Raw genomic sequence first — 26,591 nt, 5'->3', positions numbered from 1 at the left:
GTTTATGATGTATTGCGCACCTGAATATTTAATGGCTAATCATCACCTTCCTTGATAGAGTTTATAGAGTATATATAGAGATTAGTAGATAGAGTGGACGGCACTAAAGGCATAAAACATTTATTTGTCCTGACGGTTGGGGTGACTGTAGGGTTTTCATAGGTTTGTCTTCGGCCTGAAAGGTTGCCTGACTTCCTCTGCCCAACTTTTCTGGAGTCACGGATTATGTGCTGGCAAAGATCTGCTGGGCCTGTTGAATTGTTCAGGTGGGCTTTTTTCATCTGTGTGTGTGTGTGTGTGTGTGTGGAGATGAACTAGTTTCCAACTAAATGAATGGCACTGATTGGTTGAAGGACTATGCAATTGCACATATGCAACTTCCTTCTCTTGGTAGAAACACACCCTGTAACGATAAATGTGTTACCAGACTCACAGCTGACTGTGCCAAAGGTTATCTATCTGGGCCCACCTTTCTCATTTTGTTTTTCCCAAGAGGCCCCAAACAATTGCTTGGTTTAACCGTCCTGACTGTGCACCTCTAAGGCTATACAGTCTTCATCCCTGAAAATTTAAGAGATTCCACACTAGCTCTGATTATGTAATATACAAAGGCTTGACCTTCAAGGATAGACTATGTTGAAGCTAGGCTGAACAAAACAAACAGACAGATAGTGGATTAACCTTATTTTAATCTGGGCCAATAAAACACTGGAGCAGGCTAATGATGTGTGGAGACATTATGATTACATGATTATATAGTCAGATTAATATCCTGACTGAGATTATTTTACTGGTGACTATAAAATGAGCTCATCCACGCCAAACACCTGTTTCTATTATGAGCTAGGTTAAAGACACTGTGTCCCTTTAAGAGGAAGGAAATCAAAGGGGGGAAGTGAAGCAAGAGGGAACTACTTCCTCGATGCCCCCCACAATCAAAACATTATTCGTCGTGCGCAATGGGTGAGTCTGCATCCTCGGAAGGACATTTTCTAATCTAACAGTCGGCGCAGTAAGTCGGGAAGCTCCTGGAACAGCGTTGCCTCCGCCATGCTTCAGCTGAACGACACCATGGAGCCGGAGAGCCCGGGCGCTGCGGTTCTCCACCCCGCAGATGCCGAGGAGGGGGTCGAGGTTGCCTTCACGCCCCCGGAGGCCGAGCGAAGCCTCGGACACGCAGCCTCCGTGGCCTGCTGCCCCCCGTTACAAACGCTGACGCCCTTTCATGTGCACAACCCCACGATGCAGGCGAAAGTCAAGGACTACTTCGTGTTCAGGGTAAGTTGTTCCGTGTAAACGCTCAGGCTCTAAGGATACGCGCAAACGCTAGTAGTCAGTGCGGTGCGTTGTTATTGTTAAGACAGCTGCACATCCGCTGGCCTCTGTCAGATAACGCTGATGACTGACAGTCGTGTGATGCTGATCTCAGCCAGGTGCCATTGAGCAGGCTGTGAGCGACATCCGGAGCGTGGCGCTTCCATCTGAGGATGGAGAGGTGCAGAGCGTCTGGCTGCTAACCGAGTGAGTAGACCACCAACATGTAGCTGTGTTTGATCATGGCATAAATATGCTGCATGCACTGCGGGGTTAACTCTATGCATGCACCTCAGCTGCAGGCTGCATACTAGCTGGGATTATATTTACTTGCATTTAGCCAGCTCTTTATTAAAGCTGTGTATCATCATCTGCTTTGCAACAGTCTAAAAGTTATTTATTTTATTTGGTGCTTCCACAGAATTGACCACTGGAACAATGAGAAGGAGAGGCTTGTGCTTATAACTGACAGGTGAGTTTAAAAAGTGTGTTTTTCTGACCTGAGGAAATGTTCTGCTGCCTGCCCGTAGCTTTGGACGTCTGACACTTGTCCGCTGACACGGTCTTTTATTTTGTGTGATCAGGTCCCTGCTGGTGTGCAAGTACGACTTCATTAACCTGCTGTGTCAGCAAGTGATCAGGATCTCCCTCAACGCCGTGGACACCATCTCAGTGGGAGAGTTTGAGTTCCCACCCAAGTCCCTCAACAAGTACGTCAACGCCTTTTAGTCCTGAACAGCAAATGGTTATTTATGCTTATTGAAGTGTTAGAAACATGTATCCAGTCCAGTAGTGCATGTGAAGTAATCAGTAAAACATTGCAGCAAGGAATTTATAGTTTTAGTTGTAAAACCTACATCATTAATAATAATATTGTTATTTAATGTTAATATATGATTAATAAAATGTTGATTAATAGTCAGATCCTATTATTGGACGTCCCTTCTTTAAGGGGCCAAAGGAAATTGAGCAATTGTTTCAAAAGCTGTTTAATATGGATATGTATTAATTAATTCTTTATCAGTTAAGCAGGTAAAATGTCTGGAGTCCGTGTCCTTTGAGGCCATAATCATTGTGTAACTATAACATGAATGTGTTCAAGCAAACTGCTAAAATGACAGACATAGTGCGTCTCATCAAAAAAAATACACACTTGCCAGTTCATTAGGTACAGTAGTTCTAATATAACAATCCTGCACTAAATCTTATCTTGATGGAAGTTATGGAGGCTGTGGTTTGTGGTAATATAGGGGTGTATCAGCACATGTTTCTATTATTTTGTCCACCCCATCTTAATAGGCTATATCCTTTAAAAAAAAAAAAAAAAAAAATCAGTTGAATTACCACATTTCTTACAGTTTCAATAGCTGCACATTAGAACAGTCATGAAGGAGCATTTACTGCAGGACTGTTATATAAGAATGCAGTTACTTTCATAATTGTACCTAATGAATTGGCAGGTGAGTGTACATTGACTTAACTGCGTAAATAGAAATGTTTCCAAAAGGACTGAGAGCTGTGAAATACAAATAAAGTAAGGGAAGAACTAAAAAAAAACAAAAACATGAAAGCTCAGCTTGACCAGAGTGAAGACGTGACCCTGTTCTTACGCTGCTGTGCCGTCTTACAGAAGAGAGGGCTACGGGATCCGTGTCCAGTGGGACAAACGTCCGCGGGCTTCGTTCTTAAACCGCTGGAACCCCTGGTCCACAGACTTGCCCTACTCCACCTTCACAGAACATCCCATGGCCCACGCTGATGAGAAGGTGGCCACTCTCTGCCAGGTACGATCCCTTCAACAACAAAAACAGGCTAGACGTTAGTTTTGAGCAATTCACCTATTATATCACTTGACTTTGTTAAAAACGAAAACAAATGAGCATTTAAAGCTTGAAATGAGAGGCGTGTTTTGTGTTGACCACTGCAGTCAGAGGCCAGCTGAAAACAACAGGCTGATTGCTGCTGCTGCCTTAAAGACGTAATTCATCCCTTGAGAGAATGATGGTTATTCATACAAATTAAATCAGTGTAGATAAGAGGTTGAAAAGTTCTTTTCAAAGTTGTGTGGCTTTTTTTTTTCTTATTGGCAAGGCAACAACACCACCCGGGGCAATTTACTGGGAGTATTTTCTCATTCAGAGCTAAATGGAACTAATTCAGCTGTATCCATTATTTCACAGTTGAGACCAACATTAGGAGACTTCATTCTAGACACTAATTCTGTATTATGTAAAGAAATGTTTGAAGGCTTGTTCTGTTCTGGTTTCATGTTCTTCTTCTCTTATTCCCAAGTTGGACAACTTCCGGACCCAGCTGGTGCAGGCAGTGAAGAAGGCCCACAAGGAGCACCCCATCCCCGGCCGCGCCAACGGCGTCCTGATCCTGGAAAGACCCCTGCTCATCGAAACCTATCTGGGGATTATGTCTTTCATCAACAATGAAGCCAAGTTGGGCTACTCCATGACACGGGGCAAGATCGGCTTCTAAATCCACTCAGTTCCTCTCAATTACAAGAGTTCAACCCATGTGTCTGTGTTACACTGCACTGTCTGAAGGAAGCTACGGCGTTATGTGCAAACTGTGTGTGTAAGTTGAGCCCGTGAGATGTACGCACCTCGTTAGGTTGGTGTCACAGGCGAGTGGTCAGCCTTCTGTAGGTAAATGATGAGCTGCATGGACTGTTGTTTGTTTTTTTTGTGTCCCCAGTTGCTTGTCATCAAACAGAGATCTGACAGGACTTAGGCCTCCCTTCAGGAGGGTATAACCGTGTGACATAGGCAGGAGATAGAGGACAGAGAACTTACTTTACACTGACCATCTTGTAGTCTCATGCTTCCTGTTTAACAGCTTAATGGCATATTGTCTAAACTAATGTGACATTTAAGGTTAAATGATTATATATGTGCTTTGAGAGCAGTGAAAGCATAACATTAGCCATGAACATGTTCCATATTTGATACACGATATGGTTAGAAACGAAGAATTGCTTTGTTCAGAACACAGAGCCATAGCGTAGCTTCTTGGTATGGAAGAGCAGCTGATGGATTGAGCTTAATGGTAACGTCACATGATTACTGTAGTGTATGTTATAGTAGGGAAACTGCAGCAGGACAGGATTGGACTGGACTGCTGCGCTGAAAAGCTCTGGGCTCAGCTACTGTCACAAATTATAGGAGGAGTTCACTTTTCATCATCCCTAATGCTTGATCAGTGCTGCCATGTTTTATTCCCCATGTTTATATTTACTTAAATGATATTTTTGCTCAAGTGTATGGAGGGGCTGTACCATAGACTGTATAAATATGGACAACGTGAACACGTCCTTGCATTGGCCAAACTGACGCTATTTTCCCAGGGACACTGGCGCTGAAATGTTGGATTATACACTGCTAACTAAAACAAAACTTATCCTGTATTAACTACGTAAAATGACAGAAACCATTCTTGAAAAAAAATTATTTTACGTGTATTTTAGTGTTTTATTTTGGCCCAAGTCCCATCCACTAACATTAAGGGGGTGGAGCTTATGACCTATACTGCAGCCAGCCACCAGGGGGAGCTCTACTTGCTTCTGCTTCACTTTTGAGGAGCCGTTCAGCCGTCCATCTTTATCCTGTCTATGGGCTGTACCGCTTGCAGAGCTGCATTAGCTACTATTGCAGACGCGCTCTTATATGTCACAGATGTTTTATGCAATGTGAACCTGTAAACCATGTCTTCATGTTTGTTTGTAAATTGCCTTAATTGCCTGCAACTTGCGTTCGTTTTAGGCGTACATTTGCACTCATCTGCATTAAACGGCAGACAACATGACACGAAATGAAATACATGCAGACGAAGCTTTTCATTAACCACATACTGTATGTTTACAACAACGAAAGAGATTTAGGTCATTTCTTTATCGTCCAACCAAAGGTTACAGACAATATGTCCACGCTCAACAATGCTGACAAATTGCGTCCCAAAATGACTTTTTCTGGTCTGTCTTGAGCATGTTCCCTGCACGCCGAGTTTGCATGACAGATGTTTTTTTTTTTTTTTAAAGTATATCCTGAGTGAATTTGTACATATTTGGTTGTTTTATTTATTTAGTGATTTTAATGCAGTTTACTCATAAATGCTTCTAGAAAATGAATATCTCATTGCCAGTTCTGGAGTGTTTTATTTAGGGAGTTGAACTTTAGGGACGTGTGAAGGCTTCCTGATATTTGCAGCAGAGCAGCCGCAGTGGAAAATAACGAATGCCTACATGTTTTGTTCGGGGCTGCAGCTCTGGTTGTTGATACAGACGTGCGTTTGGGTGACATCTATAATGTCAAGGACCGCAGCTAAGTGATTGAAGCTGATATAAATGGGCTAGCACACAGACAGACGATGCCTTGAGGCCAGCTAACACAGTCCTAATATATTTAGTACGGCCTGTTGATTTATTGTTTGGATTCCTACTACGTTTCAGTTTGGTCATAGCGGGTAACAGCTATTATTTCTATGAGTAATGATGCAGCACATGCAGGTTGAAGGTAATGCAACTTGTGTCATGAAGAACCGCTTTAAAATTACACTTTGAAGAAAAAAAAAAACTGTCTCACGTCTTTGCTCATTAAACGCCACAAACACAAGTTTTTGTGAAGACTGTTTTCAGCACCACAACAGTCTGACACACAAATGCTTTTGGATGAACCGAAATATTGTAGTAACTCATCTCAAGGAGCGTTATTTATGACAAATATTTATTCAAAATAATTATAGTTTCATACAAAATAGTGACACTAAAAGTACATTGACATCTCTAAAGTTTTGTAAACCTTTACATTCTCACAGTGTTTGCAACTAGTGCTTCAGGTTGTATTACTGAGAACTTATATTTATAAAAAAAAAATGAGTCCCACAGGAAGAACGTCATGTTTAGTTTGACAAGGAAAAGCACGTCCCAGTTACCTGCACTGAGCACATTAAACGCCTGCTAAGCAACCTTAACGGAGTGTTTACATTGGTCCATCACCTTAGCACGAGTGTGTCTAGCTAAACAAGATTGTACAATAATCCAGCTGTTGTCGAGGAATGTGTTTCTGTGTGTGCTACTTGTCTTCCTGCTCCGTGTCCATGTAGCACAAACACAGCTGATCCTTTCCGAGCAGGATCAGAGACTCTCCACTGCAGTGCCAGTTTAGGGACTGGACCTGGAAACCACCTGGAGAAAAAGAGGGGGACTGTTAAGGCAGCGCATGTACACACTGTGTGTATTGTAACCCTACAAAAAGTTCTTGTTATTTGCAATTTACAAACAAACAGTACTTGTTACTACACTTGACTACTACAGTTAAATTCATATCTCTCAAGCACAACCACCAGCAGGCATCTGATCTGCACCAAACTTCGACTCCAAATGTACGGAAATATCTTCAGTGATAAATATGACAAGGACGCATGGAGCAGATGCATCAATCAATGAAGAGATAAAATCAACTACAGTGGAAAACGGTGCAGGTGTACCCAGGAAAATTTGCATTGTTTTGTTCAATCCAACGCTGTTCATTGGTTTAATTTTGTGTTTTCTTTTACTACACTTATTTTTGAATGCATGCTTGCTCTATTTTAGTGCCTACTGATGTATAGTATATCTTCCTTCGTAGCAGTCAAACTCAAAGAAGAAATTAAGAAAAAATAAACAGTAAGCACTTCATTGGGATCAATCTAATATCATATTACATAATTTTAGTGTTTAATGTCTTAATAATCTTTAAATCCGAAATACTGATGTCTTGCTGCCAGCGACGCAAGAGCTACCTTGTGCTGCTTACATAAAAATGATATGTGTACTCCGGCTACTTTACAGTCTCAAACACGTTACCTTCAGTGGGGACTTGAACAGAAACACATCCTCCTGGGGACCAGAGATAGAGTTTGGTGTTGCCTGTGCACAGTGCCAACCGGGGGTGCCTGGGGTCCCACTGAAAGCAGCGTACACCTGATGTCTGCTCCAGCACAGCCTCCAGGCTCATCTTCTGCATGTCCCACACCCACACAGCAGTGGCCATGTTGTCTATGGAGAGAGAAGAGCTCATACACGATCTAAGCTTCTCTCATCCTGTTAAGACATGAAATACTAGAACTGGAGCAAAAATAGGTGCTGCTATAGGTGTTGCTATAGATAAACAATACCATTAAGACAAACGATAAGAGTCTCACCATTTTTGGTGGCTAGATAACGACTGTCTGAGCTGAATGCCAAAACAGAGACGCCAATCTTGGGGTTGGCTCGGTCTGGGTCTGGTTTAACCACAGGAATTTGAACGGGCAGTGGGCAGATCTCATCTGGACGAGGCAACAAGTTTGTAATTAGACAAAACTGAAGGTAACCAGTCAAAATTCAGTCAAAGAAAGCTGACGTACATTTGCTCTGGGTGTTGAAGAGGGAGCTGCCAATTGTGACGTTGTGCAGCGACAGTTCGTCACTGCCGACCGTTGGCCTTCTCTCCACTTCCTTATACACAGTCTGGAAAGACAACACAGAGTGAATAAACAATAAACGGCATAACTACAATGTTGTGAAGGCTGAATAACACTCACAGCTTTAGTGTTGTCGATGGTTGCAGGGTGCTCAAACTGCGTGATTTTCTTCCATGTGATGTGATTGAGGATGCGAACCTGACAGGAAGGTATGAAAGTCACTTTGTAATGATGCACCCGTTAAACAAAAACTAATTCTATTCAGGACACAAATCAAATTTTCTAATACTTTGGATCTGCAGAAATGAAAAAAACGATTTCTTAAAGGGGAATAATTTGACACATCAGTCTGTTTACAGGCATTGGGAGGCGTTACTACGTATGTGAAACAAATTGTGTGAGGCTCTAGAGGGGATTGGATAAAACACGTTGATATAAAAACCAGCCTGACTTCCCTAGCCTGCAATTTTATTTTATTTTTTTTAAATGGAAAGTGGGTCTGGGGTTGCTCAGTTGGGAACTCACTATGCTGACAAAAAAGACATGAAAAATGTGCCGGGCCAATCGAATCATTTGGGGAGGGCTTTATGTGGTGATGGACAGAGAAGTAACAGTGACATAGTCATGCACCTCATCTGAGCGCCGTGGAGCTGAATTTGTTAGGACTATCCAAGTTTTTTTCCCCTTTGCATTGGTTTAAACATGCCCCATAATGAAATCCAAATCAGACTCATCTTCTGATTTGTATCTGGCTATGCTAAGCTAATATGTTGTACTGAAAACTTTAAATTTAAAAATGGAAAATAATCTAAAGCTAAGGAGTTTGACAAGCAAAAATCTTCTTTTTTTTTTGAGAGAGAGAGACTGTCCATACTTTCTCATCAAAGCTGCCAATGGCCAGGAACTGACTGCTAGGACTCCAGGACACAGACTTGATGCCCAGTGACCATTCATAGGCACTGTAAGTTGAGAGCAAGCGACCGTCCAAAGAATACAGCAACACCTTGTACTGCGGAGAGGATAAACACACATAAATCAGTGCTATTTACAGTATAAAGCATGTTATGCAGTATTTGTCACTTTCTCATGTACATTTATAACTTGTGAATTTACCTTCAGGACATCTATAAAGCACCGTCTTCTCACACACGTCCAAGATATCAACAGGCTTTAAAGTCTGCTTTAATAATGACATGTGGCTGTGGTCCCATAGTGAACTGATTATTCTTAGCCAGGTGTTTCAGTCTCTATGTGTGTGCCTTGCGTGGTGATCTATGATGCATCTCATTCTACTGCCGTATCCTACATATTTAAGGCGACGTACTAACCTCCAGACAGCTGTCCCACACTGCCAGCACACAGCCATTGGGAGACCACTCCAATCCAGCCAGGTCTTGTGTCTCAGTCTCAAAATGCTGTTAAAAAACAAAAGTGACATTACATTTGAAAATAAAATAATTAAGACTTTACGTTAACAGAAAAAACACATTCTTTTCTCTTAATGTGTCTATAAGTAATATCTGGAGATGTAGTAGTACTATAGATGAGGCATATGCCATGCTGTGAATTCTTTTAAAGTAAATTTTATAACTCTCTCCGCTCTGTAAACCATATAATCTATTCCACGCTCTTGGCTCTGAGAATCCAGCTGCTGTCTGCCACCTACCTAGACAAAAATGGTGAGACATCATGTTATACTGCTTGTCCTGACCTAAAACTTTCCCAGATGACAAACTGAATCTGTAAAAGTGCCACCTTGCAACTTTCAGGACTTAAAGGGTGCCAGATACTATACAGCAGTTTCCCTGTGCAATCCACCCAACAGAGGGCAGAGAATAGTGTAAAAGGATGGTGGCCATTATCATTTGGTCTATCGGTGTTTATCTAAATGAAGGTTTCTAAATCTAAATGGCGTAAGTACCAAAACATAAATTAGACGACATGCGGCACTTACCCTGAGTAGATGCCAGTCGTCACACACAAATATGCTAACGTAGTCTTTGCAGTCACGGCGTTCAGCCAAAGCCATGTAGCATCCGTCTCTGCTGAAATCTATACCTGTGGGTGAAAGATGACGGGAGAGAGTTACAGTATTATAGGAAACTAACAGTTAAGGCAGACTATATAAAAAAAAAAATAATCCAGAAAGCAGGGCAGCTGGCAGATTCCTTCTTAAAGTGGTTTAAGAAGAAAAAGTTATAATTTGAACAAATTACAGGTGATATTTTAATTTATTTTCAAATTTGGTGTTCTGGACACAATATTTATTTTATTCCACAGGTAGCCAGGACTATATTTCTTCTGCTTTTGTGTGTTGCGCGTGAGTATCAACTATCGGCTGTCAGTGTTCCTGAGAAACTCAAGTAGAAAAACAAGCAATCCATCAGCTGCAAAAATGCTTTTCGGAGCACAACTAGATCATTCTTTAAAAGTTACAGAAATAAGGTGCACATAATAATTTATTAAGTTTCTAATGTAATCAACAATCAAGCTATTTAATCCAAACACAATGAAAAATATTCATCTTCAAAACATCCTTATGTATTGGCTGGTAGAACAGGCAATTGCCTGTTCATAACTGTATATATAACCTCGGGGCTTGCTATGCATTCCATTCAGTGTAATTATTCGATTCTTTGGCACCATCAAGTCTGTGGTATGCAACTATCATGGCCATATTATTTATATGACAGCTCTGTAGATGCGCAGGTCGCCGAGGGGCATAGAATTGCATGTGGAAAATGGGGAGAGTCACAGACAATCATTTTTCCACTAGTTGCTGACAGGTCTGTTATGAGGAGCATGCCCCATTTACTGAAGAGGGGCACAGCTGTCAGCAGAGAGGACCATAGTTTGGCCACCTATCCCGGGCTGTGCCACAAGGTAAAGAACGGCATGTGATTCATGAGGCACGCCAAGGCACTCTGCTGGCCGTGTCCTCAGGTACTCTGGTATGATCTACATATACGCTCATAGTGTTATTCTCCTACTTACCCTTCTGACATGCTTTGGGATACTTAATGTAAGAAACGGCTTTGGTGCACAGCGACCAGACGGTGACTCTCAGCTGTTAAGACAACAGAGCACAGAAGGGAATGAAACAATGAATTATAGCCATGCAAAATAATGAAATGGTGATCTATAAGAAAACCATGACAGATATGGTTCTGGATGTTGACAGAAACCTATAACAGCGGTCTCTAAGCACCCCTCTACACCTAAAGATGTGTCTATCAGCTATGAAGATCAAGAGTACAGAGCACGCTAGCAAGCACCCTGTGCACTTTAATGACTGTGGACAGACCGCCTTATGTTTCTGAAGAGGTAAATCTCTGTGAGGCATACGAGACAGTGACAAAAAAATCCATCCGTCGTTAGAATGACGGCACGGTATGGCCAAGTGTGGAGTGTTGTCTATAAGTGTACTTCCACAGGGAATGAAAGCCGAAGCGTTGCAGTCACTGACAGGCACTGAAAGAGGTTATACTGATTAAATTGAGATGTGAGCACATATGAAAAAAAAAAACAAAAAACAAAACAACATCTCAACACATGGCAGGAAAATGGAACCGGTCCGTTTATTAGCCGAGGTGTAATGTTAGACGCGTCTGCTACAAGTGTGACAAATTAACAGCAAGTTGTGCAGCCAGCATGCTGTATGTATTCACACAAATGAGAAGCAGCGCCAAAGAATAACTATCTGACCACAAGGTGGAATGACAAAGACAGCACATGTGTTGATACTTAAATACCCTCCAGTGTCACTTCAGCGAGAGTCGTGCCAACAAAGGCACTCTGCCAGCACTGCAGCATATGTTGACCTAAGGAACAGCTTGATATGTTGTATGTAACTCTTCAAGATAAAGGAGCTCCAGACAGTCTTTGGGACAGTGTTAGATAGTGTTGTACTGCTATACAACCGCAAGGGTGTTAATGTATTCACAGTGTGAGTCGGTGCTCCAGTTCCACTGAGTAACTTATCAAAAATGATTCAAATTCAATGGATGACCTTCTTAGAATGTGGTTTATATTATATTATATTATAGTATATTACATTATATTACGTTATATTAATATTCACGTTCAATAGTTTTGTAGTTTATAGTTCACCAGTAGAGAGCTGCATTAAACAGCCTATATAAAACTATAATATGGCTAATAATATATCTGTAATGACTGTAATAATACAGTATAATATGGGTGCAGCCCTGCCATGTGATTGCTAGGGCTTAGGAGAAAAAAGCAAATTATTTCAATTAAAATGAACTAGTGTTTTTGGACAATGTGAAAATTGCTAGAAGGACTTCAAACTGCAAGCATGGTTAGTTTTCACACTTTTAAAGTAAGACTTAAGCGTGAAGGGAGGTTTCATATCAGTAAAGCTTTTCACACTATATAGAAGACCATGTGCAGCAGGTTGATGTTTTCAAAGATGACGTCTGACTTAGTCCAAATAAAGTTGCTCACATAAGTATAAGCTGAAAAACATCATGTTTCAGAGCTGCTTCAAGTGTTCATCCATCTTGCTAGCACTGTATGTTGAAAACACAGTCGTAGTTACTGATGACATAGTTTTAATAAAGAAAATAAAGAACATTTTTGTATTAAGTAAGAATGTGTCTCATTAAGCCTTAAAGCAAAATGTATTTTTTGAACAATACTGCACTGGTCAACTTGGACTGTTAAAGAAACAAATTACAGGTTGAACAAAAAATGTGGTTGTTTGAAACCATGGTTTTGGTGTAAAATGGCATTGCACCATTATTTCTTTTCACTTCCAAAGTCTTTTAAGTAAAATTTAGAGGAATTCTGAGCACCATCATAGCCAGATATTCTGAATGGAGAAAACAACAGCAATATATTAATCTTCAAACAATATTTCTGGCAGTAAAGTTCGAGCGCACCGATAATGCTGTATTTTTGCTTTGCATTTGAGAATGTGCCGGGCTAAAGCCACTGAAGCGATGAGGCTTTCATCATAGCGTCCAGACAGACATTTGAACTGGGCGAAGTCTGTCACCTAACTGGGCTGAAGTGTCTATCCTCCTGTTTGGTCAAGACATCCAGCTGTGCAGGTCCTGTAATAACACCTCAGTGCACGCTTCTTGGACATCCCCTCAGCCATGGCTCCATGGTAACCAATATCAACACTGCTCAAACACAAACACACTTACACTGCTTAGATGCCTTGAACCCACCACATAGGGGATGCGGGGAGATCACGACCCGAAGGCAGTGTAACTTTAAACTGGCTGGAGGAAGAGTAGCATGAGGAAAATAGGTGGGAAATGCTTTTCCATGTGGGGTGCCTCGCAACTAGATCCTTAGTTGGTAAAGCTACCCTTTAGATGAAGTATCCTCACCAAAGGTGAGCAGCAGCTAGGGAATGACTTGAGGGTGGTGTGAAAAGGCAAAACTGTACTACAACAGCTGCTGTTTATCCATCATGGTTTGGTGCTGGGTTAGCATAGCTGTAAATGATGATCAGTATATCCATTTTTGGTTTTGGTCATGTCCATTACAGGGTAAGTAACCTATAGTCCCTTCATACAAAACAAATGAGTGGGAATCTCCAAATTAAACTTCACAATATGGTGGTTGTAAAAAGCCTTTGAGACCTCACTCTCCATGTTATGACAAGCCAATCTTCTTAAGATGCTGCAAATCAAAGCAATTGAGGCATGTTTTTACCACAACATCAATTTACAGTAGTATCTATTAGCAAGTAACCACAACAAGAAAACCACAGAATTAGGGAACATTCCCAATAGGACCGCTTGTGGGCAACATGATACGATAACTGTGATCAGATGTAGACTATATACTGACAGCAACCTGGAATAAAACCTATCCATCAGCAATTCTTTCTGCATGCCGAAGCGAGTGCAAGAGAATGGGAAAGTGCTTTTGATGCCATGTAGGCCTGTCTGTCAGCAGAGGATTAGACGTTGGGCATTCCACATAGAAAGCTATCTCTACACCAATATAGCCTATTTCTCCTGTTACAGCCTCATGATTCTACCAAGGAACTGGAGCCTCTCACATCCCACATATGGTATGGTTGCGCTATTGTCCCATGTTGCACTCAATCAGCTGCCTACATTTACAGTTCAGCCCAGTAGCATTGTCGCCAACAATGCTACACTTTAGCGGGCTCCGGCTGCACCAGCCAAGAATGCTACTGCTAATCTGATCCCAACAATGTAAAAACCATTAGAGAAGTCAAGCTCAGCAATGGCCTTGGCTGGAGTTTTTCCACCCTCCCCCGGTTCATCCCCCCCTCTGTTGGTAAAGGAGGATTAATGTGGATGTGTGAGTGGCATTTTGTGAGGTCCTAAGATAAATGATTGGAATTCAGATAGGAGACGACTTGCATGAAGTCTCGTAATACACAGGCTAGGTTTCAGCAACGTGACTGTCCATTAAATCTGTGACAGTTGTCTTGTAACTTCTGCAAAAACAAAGTAGCTAAAAACTGACATACCTGGAAGCGTTTAAAGAACCGCATTTCACATATCACAGAATTCCTAGCCGACTGGAATAGCGGTGCGCATTACTTTTCAGTCTAGGGTTGCCCATTAAAGCTCTGTTAGCACCACTGACTGCACATAAAAGGTTAGCACCAGAGACCAATACACTCACTGTCACTTTCCTACTTCCACAGAGTCAGCTGAGAGATATTAAAATAATTGTATTCCTACAAATTAAAGACACTTAAAGATGCTGAGTGAGTTGGATGTTTCTGGTTGGGTTTAAGAAGGACAAAAAAAAAACAAAGACAGCTAGACACATACACAGCCAGCCAACTAAGCAGATTTACAGACAAACACATACACAGAGGCATGATCCACACCACAAGCAGCTGTCCTTAAACAAGTTAATATAGCAGGCTGTTTATGAGTGAGGCTGAAATTCAAGCCTGACACGAACACCCGACTGGCACTGCCTTAATGAAATCTTGGGTTGGGGTGAAGGTAAGTTCAGTGGGCTCCTTGGCAATGTTATAACAAGTGCCTACTTTTCCTTTTGTTAAATTGGTTTTGCAACCTCTACGGAAGGATGCTCAGAAAACACTACTCGAACCTCCTGCTTATATTTAGCCAGTGATGAGAGAAGGGAGTAATTGCAGTGTTTTTTTAATGCACAAGTCTGACCGAGACAATGACATTACTGAGTGACCACAGCATCCAAACAATAACCATATCCATCCACAGTTTCGCCTGTTACAAGCCAGACAGAGCAGCTGCTGCTGTGGTCACAAGGCGTAGCTAAACACTGTCTGATATCAGCCTTTTAAAATGAGTAATGAGCAATAAATGTATCGTCTCCTTTCTACTGGAGAGTCTTCCCTGAAGTACTAGTGTTTTATAACTGGAGTGAACCAACATAGCAAATGTTCAGAAGGAATGCAAAACTGTTTGCTAGACAATACAAGCCATTCCCTGGGCTACGTATGAATGAAAAGTAATGTCCTGTGCTGTATATTAAGATATGATATCAAGACTTGCAAACTATTGCCTGGTAGGTCCAGTGAATTCTCAGTGCTGTTTACAAGAAAGACTGATTAGAAGTGATTTACATGAACAGAAGTCAGTTCTTTGTGTGTTTATTCAATCCATTTTCAGTGCAACTTCAATGTTAGACCTATTAAATGAAGTAGAGTGTCATTATTGTGCACTCTATTTAGATTTTATTGCTCAGATCCAGATTTTGTTTTGTTATTCATCAATTTTTAAATGCATCCAATATCAAATTTAAGTGTGAACTGATGACATTCATGAATTGAACCGTGCATGAAAAAGTACAAGATGTCCCAAACAGCAAACGGAGCCCACTAACATCAGCATTTACACTTTTAGAAGTGGCTTCACTCTGAATCGAAAAGATCAGTATCCATGTGGTCTGTGCTGTTCACATTGCTAAGAAAAAAAAAGACACTTGTGCACGCAGTCTAGAGCCTGTATATAATTTTTCAGAGACTGCAACAGTAAAGCACTACTGTTCTCAAAAGTCTTTCTATTGTGATTAAATTGAAAATAACTGAAAATAAATGTTGCTTCAAAGAGAAGACACACAAACTCTGCATATAAATAAATCTGCTCATTACTACATAAATAAATGTCAATAAAATGCACTTTTTATGTATTATTCATGACCAAAGTCATCAAACAGCTTGCTTTGTCGGACCAAGTCTCAAACCTCCATTTCGCTATGACGTACATCAAAAAAAAATAAGCAAACATGCAATTAAACAGATAGATGATAAATTCTGAATACCATACCCTTCATGAAAGTAAGATTTCATGCCAGACACGTTAAGTTACATAATAATGGGTGTGTTGTCACTCGTGTACCTGATGAACTGTCTGGTGAGTGTATATATTAATACTGATCACTGGGAATTTCCCCTGCATGTGCTCGAACATAAGATTCCAAGGCAGTCTGCACTCAGACCTAAGCAGCACTGCTCTATACAAATGCCTCATCTCCTCAGGGAAACAAACTGCATTCTTTGCCAAGTTTTTTTTTATTTTTTTTATTTTTTTAAAGACGCAGACAGACACAAAGCGGTCATGCTACAGACGCTTGCACTCCCTGCACCCTTCTCCAGACCAGACACAGTCGTGAGTTTGACCACAGCACCTGTCAAGTGATTCCTGGAATCAGGTTCAACATGACGGACTGAACCCACCACGGTGCCTCTGTCATACTCCACATGGCTTGAGGATAGCTGCTATACAATATCTCCTAACCCATTACAACACATGCTTAGCATGTAGTGAATATGAAACAGGAATTGTGAGGCACAGAACACATCCAAAGACATCTTGTACTGGTCTGGGTTTAGCTTTGCAGACTTGCGTTAAACTACAACATCTCCCAACTCTCCTAGGAATTGCACAAACATTATTTAAATTAATGTCATGACATCTATCTGCTGCATGCACCATTCTTATGTATAAGGAACAATAGTGTGGTGTCCACTATTTCCACTAATTTATTATAATTAATTACTGAATTATAATTCTATTTTTCTAAAATTAAGCTGGAAAAAAACTCAACATAATTACAGTAATGCCAGATTTGATCCACCGTTGTATCTGATGCATCCGAAGCTTTGATCAAAGTTTATTCACTGCTTTCTGTGTGTACTGTATATTTCTTAAAGTCACAACTCAGAAGAACTCACTATTGCAGTCCAGGCCTATTCTAACACACATAGATATATGTATAGTTTATGAGGAATAGTTTATTACAGACAGATGTTACGTCAAGCTAAGTGAGAATAAATTCAGAAACAGTATCCCGATCACGTAAATTTACCCCGAAGGTTTTACAAGCTGTAAAAAGTACAACCACTTAGGAAAGAGTATACCTTGGTTTATTTTAAATAACAATTTATGTTAAATGTTCAGGTTATCGGATTTTTTTTTACTGTCTGATATACAGTAACAGTAAATACTACTGATTAATATACCTGCAACAGCCTCAAAAATCACGAGGTCCATTAACAGCACCATTCCAGGAGCTTCATATAAAACTTTGTTACATCACTGCTCTGGTTCTGGTTCGGGTGTACCATATTTTCCTTCACTGCAGTTAACTTTACTATTGTTATATTTTTTTTTATGACTAACTGAACATTATTAAAAGGACTTGCTGCCAAAGAAAATACCAGACCTAGATCAGAAGGGCACATACACATTGCGACCATGCTCCAGAGGCACTTGAGACCCATGTATGACAGGACGCTAACAGGAGGGGAGCTATGAAATCAGGCTGAATACATGCAGCAGGTGGGATGGTGTAGGGGCGGTCAAGAAAGGCTCTGGTGTCTGGCTATTTTCAGGTCCCCCCTTCCCTGCGAGCCAGCAACAGTTGAAACCAGACAAGCATATGTATAAACACACTTCCATGTGCATGAATGCACGCACACATGCACGGACCGACTTCACACTTACATGGAACTCAGTGGTGTTGAGAATGTGACGTCCGTCTGGACTCCAGCGCGAGGAGACTAGTCCTATTGAGCCCTCGTCAATCTTACAGTGCCAGTCCGGTTGTTCAAGAGACCACACCTGAAGAAAGAGACAGAGAGAAGACAAGAGATTGATAGAATTCACCGTTACTGATGACATCTTGGCGCACACACCTTTTATCTTCCTCGACTTGATTTTGAAGAGCAACGCTTAACCATCAGAAACCATGAAAGACTGGCGCTGGATACCACTTCAAAGGTAAGCTACTTGTGCTATGATGCCCATGAAACTGACTTGACAAATACAGTACAGTACTAACATTATTTATGGTCATTTCTGTTTGTTACTTTGAATAATAAAAGCATGAAAACAAATCCAAAAGTAGGTCATTTTTGTTGTTAATGCTGAAAAGGCTGTTCTTCTTCTTATATACTTCTTTTGTGGTGAATAGTGAATTTAATTTCAAATAGCAGCCCCTGGGTTTCGGCAGTTTCACAATACATACATAAAGCTATTTCGTTAGTACCCACATTGATGTACCCTGTGTGATTCATTGGTAAGGACAAAATGAAAACGCTTGTGAACACATTCATATTTAGGTATTTAAATATCTATTAAGTTGTAAAATACTGTTTAAAGTATTGAAGGAATAACACCAACTAACACTTGTTTCACACAGGTGTGAAATAAGAAACAAACGCGATTGTCTCTTTAATCAGGACATATCTAAAGCACAATATTTAAGTAAAATTTTATTTAATTTCCTAAAATACAAAACACTACAAGATAAAGAACATTTGTTTTTACAGAGAAATTTGCATTTAATTAATCAATGACTGATTCATTTCTAAATTTAGGGCAGGTTGTTGAATGATTGGCATTATAAAGGTTATTCAGTGTTATCCTGCACTTCACTAAGTAGTTAATATATGCTGATACTCCATGAAGGAAGGCAAGAATCAGTTCAAAAGTAATTAATAATTAATGATATAACTACTAAAAGTACAAAACTAGCAGCTTGTTCACATTCATGCACACTACAGGTCGTCCCCCTTCTCGTAACTCACCTGTACTAGCCCTCTCTTGTACATAGCACAGAGGATAAAGAGAGAGTCAGACGACCAGTCCATGTGGGATATTTGATCCAGGCAGGTGTAGAGCTGCAGGATCTGCAAGGTGCTCACATCTCGCACCACCAGCCTGTACTGCACGCAGGTGGCCTGAGGAGTGCCGCCAGAGAAAAATCACCAGGAATTAAAAGACCTACTTCACATGAAAGTAGTAATTTAACAGTGGGAATTTAAAAAAAAAAGCATTAATTCTGATGTGTTACACTAAACCTTAAAGATTAAATCAAGAATCATGCAACTCACATACTCACCAAGTACTTTCCATCTGGGGAAACTTTGCAAAGTTGATTGGATTGCTTGAAGACCTCGGAGAAATTCATTTTAACTTATCTTGACTGCTGTTCCTGTGCAAGAAAACGTCCAAATTCAAAAATGTATTATGATAGCTATTTAACTGCATGTAATGTGCAGTTAGGGCCCAAAGCTTACGGATCTCAACAGATGTAGTATCCAAGTACTAACACGTGATGGCACCAGAAGTCCAACAAATAAATACCCTTTACATGATAGACTTACTGCATACACATAAAGATGTATTCTTTCATAAAAGAAGGAGTCGTTACAACTTAAAAACGTATTTAGTCCGTTTCAGAACACAACCTTATAACAGGAAGAATGAGCTACAGGTGGCTAACTTAGCCTAGCTAACTGACTCGCTATTACAAGAAGCAACAGGAGCAAAATAAAGCGACGCAATAAACAACTTAAAAACCACTTGTATCAATTGCCCATTGCCATAATCTCCTCTTTTTCAACAATACATTTAACCGAAAGAGATAAACGAAGTAAGCGTTACATGCTAACGGTTGAGTTAGCTGTCAAACTAGTTGTTAGTGAGCTCGCTCACCGCTAGCATAGGACGCTACAAGCAGGTAACGTTAGCTAAAATCCTTACTATCAGAGGAAACACTTACTTCTTCAGTCAGTACTGTCGATTAAATTTAGAAGAGTGAAAAGTCCCACATGCAATTAATACAAAAGTTTTTTCCCCCCTTCTACATGACTGCCTGCAGGACACACTCTGTTGATAACTGTTGCTAGTGTGTTTGTATGAACGGATGACGACATAACGGTGCTGTCCAATCAGCGTCTGCCTACGGCGTTTTTTAGCCTTCTGGGAAATGTAGTTCATTACTTTGTTTCGCTTGTTTTTCCCTGCGTGTCAATGTATACGCGCGTACAAAATCAATACAGACCAATAGGCAACGATGTATTTCTTTATTATAGAGAAATAATCTTTAAGTTTAGTTTATATTCGTGATATATATGTTTATATGTATGTTTCAAAGTGAAATTCCAATTCCCATTGTATGTTTATTTAATTCTTAATCGTTAAATGGAATTTGTAGCCTACTCAAACAAATCCGACTTGAAGTTTAAATACGCAACAATTTAAGTTTTTACATCCCCCAACATTTTTTTTTTTTTTTTTTTTTTTTTTTCTGGAGACGGTTTCCCGCTTGTGTGCGGCCAAACCGCGCTACCGCCTCCCTGCTTCTCCCAGCGCAAAAAACGCTTCACCTCCTCCTCTGTCGGTCTCCCTCAGCAAGGCTCACACTTCTCTGAACTGCATGCAAATGCAGATTTCCCCTTGTTTCCTCGCGGTCAATTTTGCTTCTCCGAAAAGTCAATCACCTCCGGCAACTGTTATCATACCTAAAGTCGGTCGATTTATTATTTTTTTTCTGGTTTCTACTGTTTTGTTTTTGTATGGAGGGTCACTCTCTTGGCATGTTCGATAACAAACAGACAGGTGCTCGGCGCAACATAATTCCTGGGTGTTTGGATTGGAATAAGAGTAACCTTCAGGTACGTCTATGTTTAATGAGATAAATTATTTGGTTATTAACTGATGTAGTATGATTTTTCAGTCATCCCCAGGCCTGTTTTGTCAGTATTTATTTTGTAAAATATAGGCTATAGTAAACAATATTATAAAGCAAGACTACTAGCAAAAAAAAACAAAGGTTAGGTTACGTTTTAAATATAAAAAAAAAAATGTCAGTCTTTTGAAATCTCTGTGGTTATCTTTATTATTATTACCTAGAAATGATTTGTTATCTGTTTTATTTTATATTTTTGAGTGTATAGTTAATGCAGGCCTTATAATAATAATAATAAAACAATACATTTAAATATAGGCCCTATAAATAATCCTTGCAGACATATGCACTGTAGTATCTATTTATCTTATTTAGTCCAGTTTATTTGGTCATTATTATTATTTTCTTATTATTTTAATATAGCTCAGTTTCATTCTTGTTTTCATTTTTTCATTAACATTTATAAATGGCTCAGTCGTGTATATAAAAAATATACTTAGCCACTTATTTTTTAGTACATATTGGTATTATTTTAATACATTTCTCTGTGGAGAATTTAAGAAGAAATATCGAGCGAGACCCGGATCAACCGGCGTCGACCACTCTCTGATTTCTCAAATGAACCATTTCACTCGGGCCTATGAGGAGGATAGAATCTATAAACAATTTTAAAATTAATTTCTCCTCAGCTGGGACCGTGTATTTATTGCATAAAGTGGCCCCTGGGAAGCCAGTGTGCATGTATGTGTGTTGTCATGGTGCTGTAACCGGGGAGTGGAGACACCAAATAGAGACAGGTGAATATCACAGACGCACGATGGTAAATGTGAATGGAAGGTGTGACGATGAACCAGCAGAGGCCGTTCTTCTTAGGGATAGTCATTGTTAATGCTTTTATATTTAAATAGTCTAGAAATAAACATGTTTAAGCCAGAGCTCTGGTTTCAATCAATATTTTCCCCCAAACGCTTATCAAAGATCACATCACATCACATTTTTGTTCCAATTTGAAGTCACTATTCAGCGCGTCTTGATTGTTTGATTTGATTTGAGAACACAGTTATACGGCTTTTACCGTTGTGTCTAACAATACCTGAACATCTAACACCCAAAATATGAGAAATGAACCCAAAAGTTCCGTTTCTATTAAATAAAAAGTGTGAGCTTCTTCCCTGTGGTGCGGGCTAAGTGATAAAGAGGTCTGTCTCCAGGTGGAATCCCAATTAAGCTGCACAAAGTGCGGAGGAGAGCTCTTCCAGCACCATATTTTCTGCTGCTCGCCCTGCAGTGACACTTTGTCAGGTCCCCTGTGCAAACACACAAAGCTGATCTGGGATCTGACGAGGCGGCGCTGAGGGACTAGTCGGGAGTGGGAGCTGCTTTCTGCGGCGGCAGGCACCTCAGGAGCAGCGCGAACCTGCAGCCACACACCTGATGCGCGCTCAGCAGCTCCAAATGCGCCTGTGAGTGCTGCAGGCCACTGCGTTGATGTCAAGTAAAATGGATCATGTGACTTGAAACAAAAGTTTATTAAGCAAGATTAAATGCTTATCTACGACCAAATGATCGATTTAAATAAGAGAAAACAGCTTCTGTTGAGTAGCAGTAACATCGCTTGAGATGTTTACTGAGCTGCATATCTTCAATCGATTCAGACCAAAGTGAAACCCGTGTCATGTCGAGATAAGGTTACAGTACAGATTGAACTTAACCTGACTCACTTTGCGCAAGTTCGATGTTAGATTTTGAAATCCATCAATCTGCAGCCACACTGTAACCATTAAAGGGCTTGCATCTGTTCATTTGGTGCAGCATGCATCTTTCAGCATGCACCTTTGCCACAGTTTTTTTTTTTTTCTTGCGCAGTCCTGCAGAGGGGTTACTAAGGAGATGAGACGCTTCTGTGGTGCGCAACTGTTTATACAACAAACTTGAGTAGGAACAAATATGCCCGAGAGAATTGTGCATTGGATGCGATCCTCAGCATTATCAAAGTGGAGATAAAAATGGAAACTCAAGTCATCCCTTTGTCCACTTATGCGGTAGGTCTGCAGTCCAGTTGTTACAAACGCGGATTTATTTGACGGCTCGGAATGTTTTACACTTAAGGCCTACAAATATGCGCGGATGTGGCCTTGGAGAGCACATTTTCTAAAATTTGAAGACCGTGTCTTCATCCCCCAGCATCATGGTCTGCTGTGCCAAAACAAGACACCGAGTTTACTGCAGCTGGATGAAGCTGTGACAGTTCTGCAGAGGTTAAATAGTCCGCATCTACTCGGGTTTATCTGCAGTGATGCTCGCTATTTGCTGCGGCAACTCCGTAATGTCTGAACCCATCTTAGAATTGTAGTGCAGGTGCTTTTTACAGAGGCGGACGATGTGTTCAGAATATGAGGAGGAGGAGGAGGAGGAGGAGGAGGAGAAGCTTCCCCTCGGAGTGAGACGGTGATGAGTCGGGCAGGCCCGGGCACGCAGGCCCCCTGATACTGCGCCACCTCGCTGGGACTACATTAGTGTGATCACACCTGGCTGAATGTGTGTGTTTGTGTGTGTTTGGAACTTCTTATCCTATTTTTTAGGGGGAGCAGATAAAGTGACTATGTATGGACTAATTAATCCAGGACATTACCTGTTCTTTCTGCTTCCCTCTGGCTCGAAGGCTATCACGACAGATCAAAATCTTTCTCTGCAGCCTTAGTGCAATATTTCACTTACTTATTATCTCCTTAACCTACATTATTCACAATTTGCATTATTTATTGACGTTTAATATTATTTATTGACTTCTTATACATGTGGTCTGTCTTTTTTTGTTCTTATTGACTGAATATTTGGCTGTCATTTCAGATGTAGCACTCTTAATCTAGTTGTACTGAAATCCTCTGGACAATATATCTGTTTATATCTGAGGAATGGTATTTATTTATCATTTTAACATTTCATTCCGTGCAATTATTGTGAGCTTTTCTCAAGTGCAGTATATTCATACTCAAATACTGCACATCTCTCTCCAATATTTGTTTTTAAAAGCAATTCTCCTATTGGAGTTTGTCATTATTCCTGATATGTCCTTATGCATATTCAGCCTCCGCCACTTTTTTTTAACCACCTTATTTAACCATACAGTAGTTAGTTAGTTACTTAAGCCTCGTACAGCGACTGTAAATATGTTTGCACCCATAATATAGTTATTCTTGGATAATTATTTTTTCTTATCTAACTTTTGCTCTCTCTAACAACTACATTTATCCTCCGGGTTCAATAAAACATTATCTTATCCTTATACAGTTGCAATAAAGGCTTATCTGTTATCTTATGTAGTAGTTGTTTGGATTTTATTTCATTTTTTTAAAGCATGTCGAGCGTTGGCCTGTATTTAATTATCTGATCAGTTCTCGTCTCTCGTTTTAAATGACAAAGATTTAGAAATCTGCTTTGTGTTTGCGCTGCAGAGTGATCTGTCCTTCACCAGACTACCCATCCTCTAAGATGTCCCAGTCCACTGAAGGAGGCACCTTCGAGCACCTGTGGAGCTCCCTGTGAGTGTTGTTATCATGAGCAACTTAGAATAAAGTCAGCTTAATTTTAATACCAGTAGTCTGCTTGGCACAGAAGTAAAAGTCTTTTTTTTATACTGGATAAAATTTGGGATTAAAATATAATAAAAATATAAAATATGTATAATATACTAGATTTTCTTGTGTGCGGATGCAAGACTTTTCATTTGATGGTTCATGCATAAGGAACTAAGCAATTCTTTAGCAAGGTGTTTTGTTCTGGTGGTCATATTGGGGGGGGTTCTTTCATTTTGTAAATATCAGTTTATTCTGAAATAAAGCATCCTTAATTTAAAGGTTTTCACTATAACGTCTATTTGCTTTTATTTTAAACTATTCAGATATCTGTCATCTGGCTCTGTGCTACGTGACACAAAGACACACTCACCCCTCTCTGATCAACTTGCATCCATGTTACTGTGTGTTCACAGGGAGCCAGACAGCACCTATTTCGAGCTCCCCCCGGGCAGCCAGCCAGGTGAACACCCGGGGCCTTCCACCAGCACCCCGGGGAACCACTGCAACACTGCGGAGGTCTCCATGGACGTCTACCACATGAGAGACATGAACGACAATGTGATGGTAAGGACACAAGCTCGCGTTTCAAGCTGTGGTCAAGTTTTTTTTGTTTGGTTTTCTTCTGAGAAGCTGCAACACGTTTCGGAAACCTGGAGGAGTGTTTCTTCACCGCGAGAAAACACACACGCAAATAGTAAAGAACAGAAGCAAAATGAGAAAACAGCAAATGCACAAAAGTGCTGCAAGAAGTGCAGACAACAAGGGAAAGGATGAGGAACCTGGGACACGCTTGTCATTTTTGGAGTTGATTGGATAGATAGACAGATAGACGGATAGACAGATAGATAGATAGATGGATAGATAGATAGATAGATAGATAGATAGATAGATAGATAGATAGATAGATAGATTATTAATCCAGTGAGAAATTCTGTTTGTCAGTTCAAATAATCTGACAGCACAAACAATTAATTTGCATATTGACAGCATTAATAATATTTAAACATTTATTCCAAGCCTTTTCCTCATTTTTGGGGGGTCCCCTGGATATAGTTCCATTGTCATTTGTGCCGTATGATTGCTTGTGATGAGATCTGCTAGATTATCTGTGAACACACACAACACTCACACACACACTCAGGCATCTTTTCGGTCTTTTTTTGCATCTTACTTTTTCCCTCCAGTTGTAGAGGAGATTCCCTCTCGTAGTTTCCCTCTCCTCTGCAGCTCTTTCCCTCGCTCTATATCCCTGCTGAGCGGCCTGTGGGGACTGTGAAGTGGTGTGTTTGTGTGTGTGTGTTGGGGGAGGACTCATTAAATCCCAAGCCTAGACCCCTTGCTGCTCCGCTGCAGAGCCATCTGGGCCCGTACCCGTGCATTAACAAGCATGCACATATGTTAACAGGTGTAGGCACCTGCTGAACTCCACATCCACGGAAAGTTTTTAAATAAAAATATTCATAATAATTTGTATAATTGAGCAACAGTTTCTCGTCTCATCTCACAACCACGACGTCACCAATATAGTTCATCTTGCTCTCATTTTCTCTCGCAATCTATCTTTGTTTTTCTTGGAAGTCTCTCTCTCAACCACACCTATGCTTCCTTCCCTTTCCTGTCTGGAGTATGGGTCAAATCTAATCTTTAATTGGGCATGCCTGGGCCTGCCTGGCTGGTTAATGAATAGTCATATCAGTATAAAAAAAAAAAAGGAGGCGGAGTTAGGGTTTGTTGTTAGATGCAGGGCAAGTAGGGAAGGCCCAGTCAAGCAAGGGGACCAAGTGGAGGAGAATAGAGGCAGGACGTCTCCCAAGCCCTCTGTCATGTCCACCTCCACAGTGGGATCACCTGGCCGCGGAGAGCTCGCCTCTTAAGTGACCACGGGGGAGTGTAAGTCCGATGAGGGGCAGTAACAGCGTAGAAATTACCTCTTATAATTCAGGAGCCTTAAGATGCTGTGTGATGTGGTAAGTGAGCAACTGTGGGTTTTTAATGGTGTTGCACATTCAGATTGTTTGAACATATTGTGGTCTGGTAGTGGATGAATAAGTTTAAAAAAATTTTAATGGGTGAAGATGCTTGTGACTGATTGTGCCATTTGAGAGTTGTGCATGCTGCCACCATGGTATTGTCGATCTGAACTTGTGTGCTCGTGATTCAAAACGATTTATTTTGCAGTTTTATCAAATTAACAGCTTCATTCATTCGGATGAGGAAGCAGAAGCGGGACTCTCAGATGATGCACACTGACTAATCATACCACAAAATGCTGTTTCAGACTTGCTTAACTGTCCTCTGACTTTAATCATTAAATAT

The 26,591-nt window shown here is 40.6% G+C and overlaps 2 protein-coding genes across 2 annotated transcripts; one reads left to right on the top strand and one right to left on the bottom strand.

The window, feature by feature from the left end:
- The first annotated feature begins 865 nt into the window (after positions 1-865).
- Positions 866-3,874, top strand: tprg1l (tumor protein p63 regulated 1-like). Its single transcript, XM_084554057.1, has 6 exons — positions 866-1,278; positions 1,430-1,521; positions 1,736-1,786; positions 1,899-2,024; positions 2,945-3,098; positions 3,607-3,874. The coding sequence occupies exons 1-6, from the start codon at positions 1,051-1,053 to the stop codon at positions 3,799-3,801; spliced, it is 846 nt and encodes a 281-aa protein (XP_084410183.1). The 5' UTR covers positions 866-1,050; the 3' UTR covers positions 3,802-3,874.
- Positions 3,875-6,048: 2,174 nt separating this feature from the next.
- wrap73 (WD repeat containing, antisense to TP73) lies at positions 6,049-19,899 on the bottom strand. The gene is made up of 13 exons (XM_084554056.1): positions 19,789-19,899; positions 19,126-19,218; positions 18,812-18,964; positions 17,727-17,843; positions 10,759-10,831; positions 9,719-9,822; positions 9,093-9,179; positions 8,639-8,773; positions 7,885-7,962; positions 7,708-7,810; positions 7,504-7,629; positions 7,166-7,357; positions 6,049-6,505 (listed from the first exon to the last, which is right to left on the bottom strand). Exons 2-13 carry the CDS (start codon positions 19,192-19,194, stop codon positions 6,393-6,395), a joined length of 1,350 nt encoding a protein of 449 aa, XP_084410182.1. The 5' UTR covers positions 19,195-19,218; positions 19,789-19,899; the 3' UTR covers positions 6,049-6,392.
- Between the last annotated feature and the right edge of the window lie 6,692 nt (positions 19,900-26,591).

Source organism: Chelon labrosus (genome assembly GCF_963514085.1).
Source record: "Chelon labrosus genome assembly, chromosome: 10".
Classification (NCBI taxonomy): Eukaryota; Metazoa; Chordata; class Actinopteri; order Mugiliformes; family Mugilidae; genus Chelon; species Chelon labrosus.
The sequence above is the reverse complement of the archived record's forward strand: the minus strand, read 5'-3'. Positions and strand labels throughout refer to the sequence as shown.

Bases quoted from the DNA above. Each gene is read 5' to 3' on its own strand.
- tprg1l (XM_084554057.1), top strand. From the start codon at position 1,051: ATGCTTCAGCTGAACGACACCATGGAGCCGGAGAGCCCGGGCGCTGCG. The intron at 1,279-1,429 runs GTAAGTTGTTCC...TGCTGATCTCAG, and splicing joins AGGACTACTTCGTGTTCAGG to CCAGGTGCCATTGAGCAGGC. The intron at 1,787-1,898 runs GTGAGTTTAAAA...TTGTGTGATCAG, and splicing joins CTTGTGCTTATAACTGACAG to GTCCCTGCTGGTGTGCAAGT.
- wrap73 (XM_084554056.1), bottom strand. From the start codon at position 19,194: ATGAATTTCTCCGAGGTCTTCAAGCAATCCAATCAACTTTGCAAAGTT. The intron at 9,823-10,758 runs GTAAGTAGGAGA...TTTCACCCACAG, and splicing joins TCCCAAAGCATGTCAGAAGG to GTATAGATTTCAGCAGAGAC. The intron at 7,358-7,503 runs GTGAGACTCTTA...CTCTCTCCATAG, and splicing joins TTATCTAGCCACCAAAAATG to ACAACATGGCCACTGCTGTG.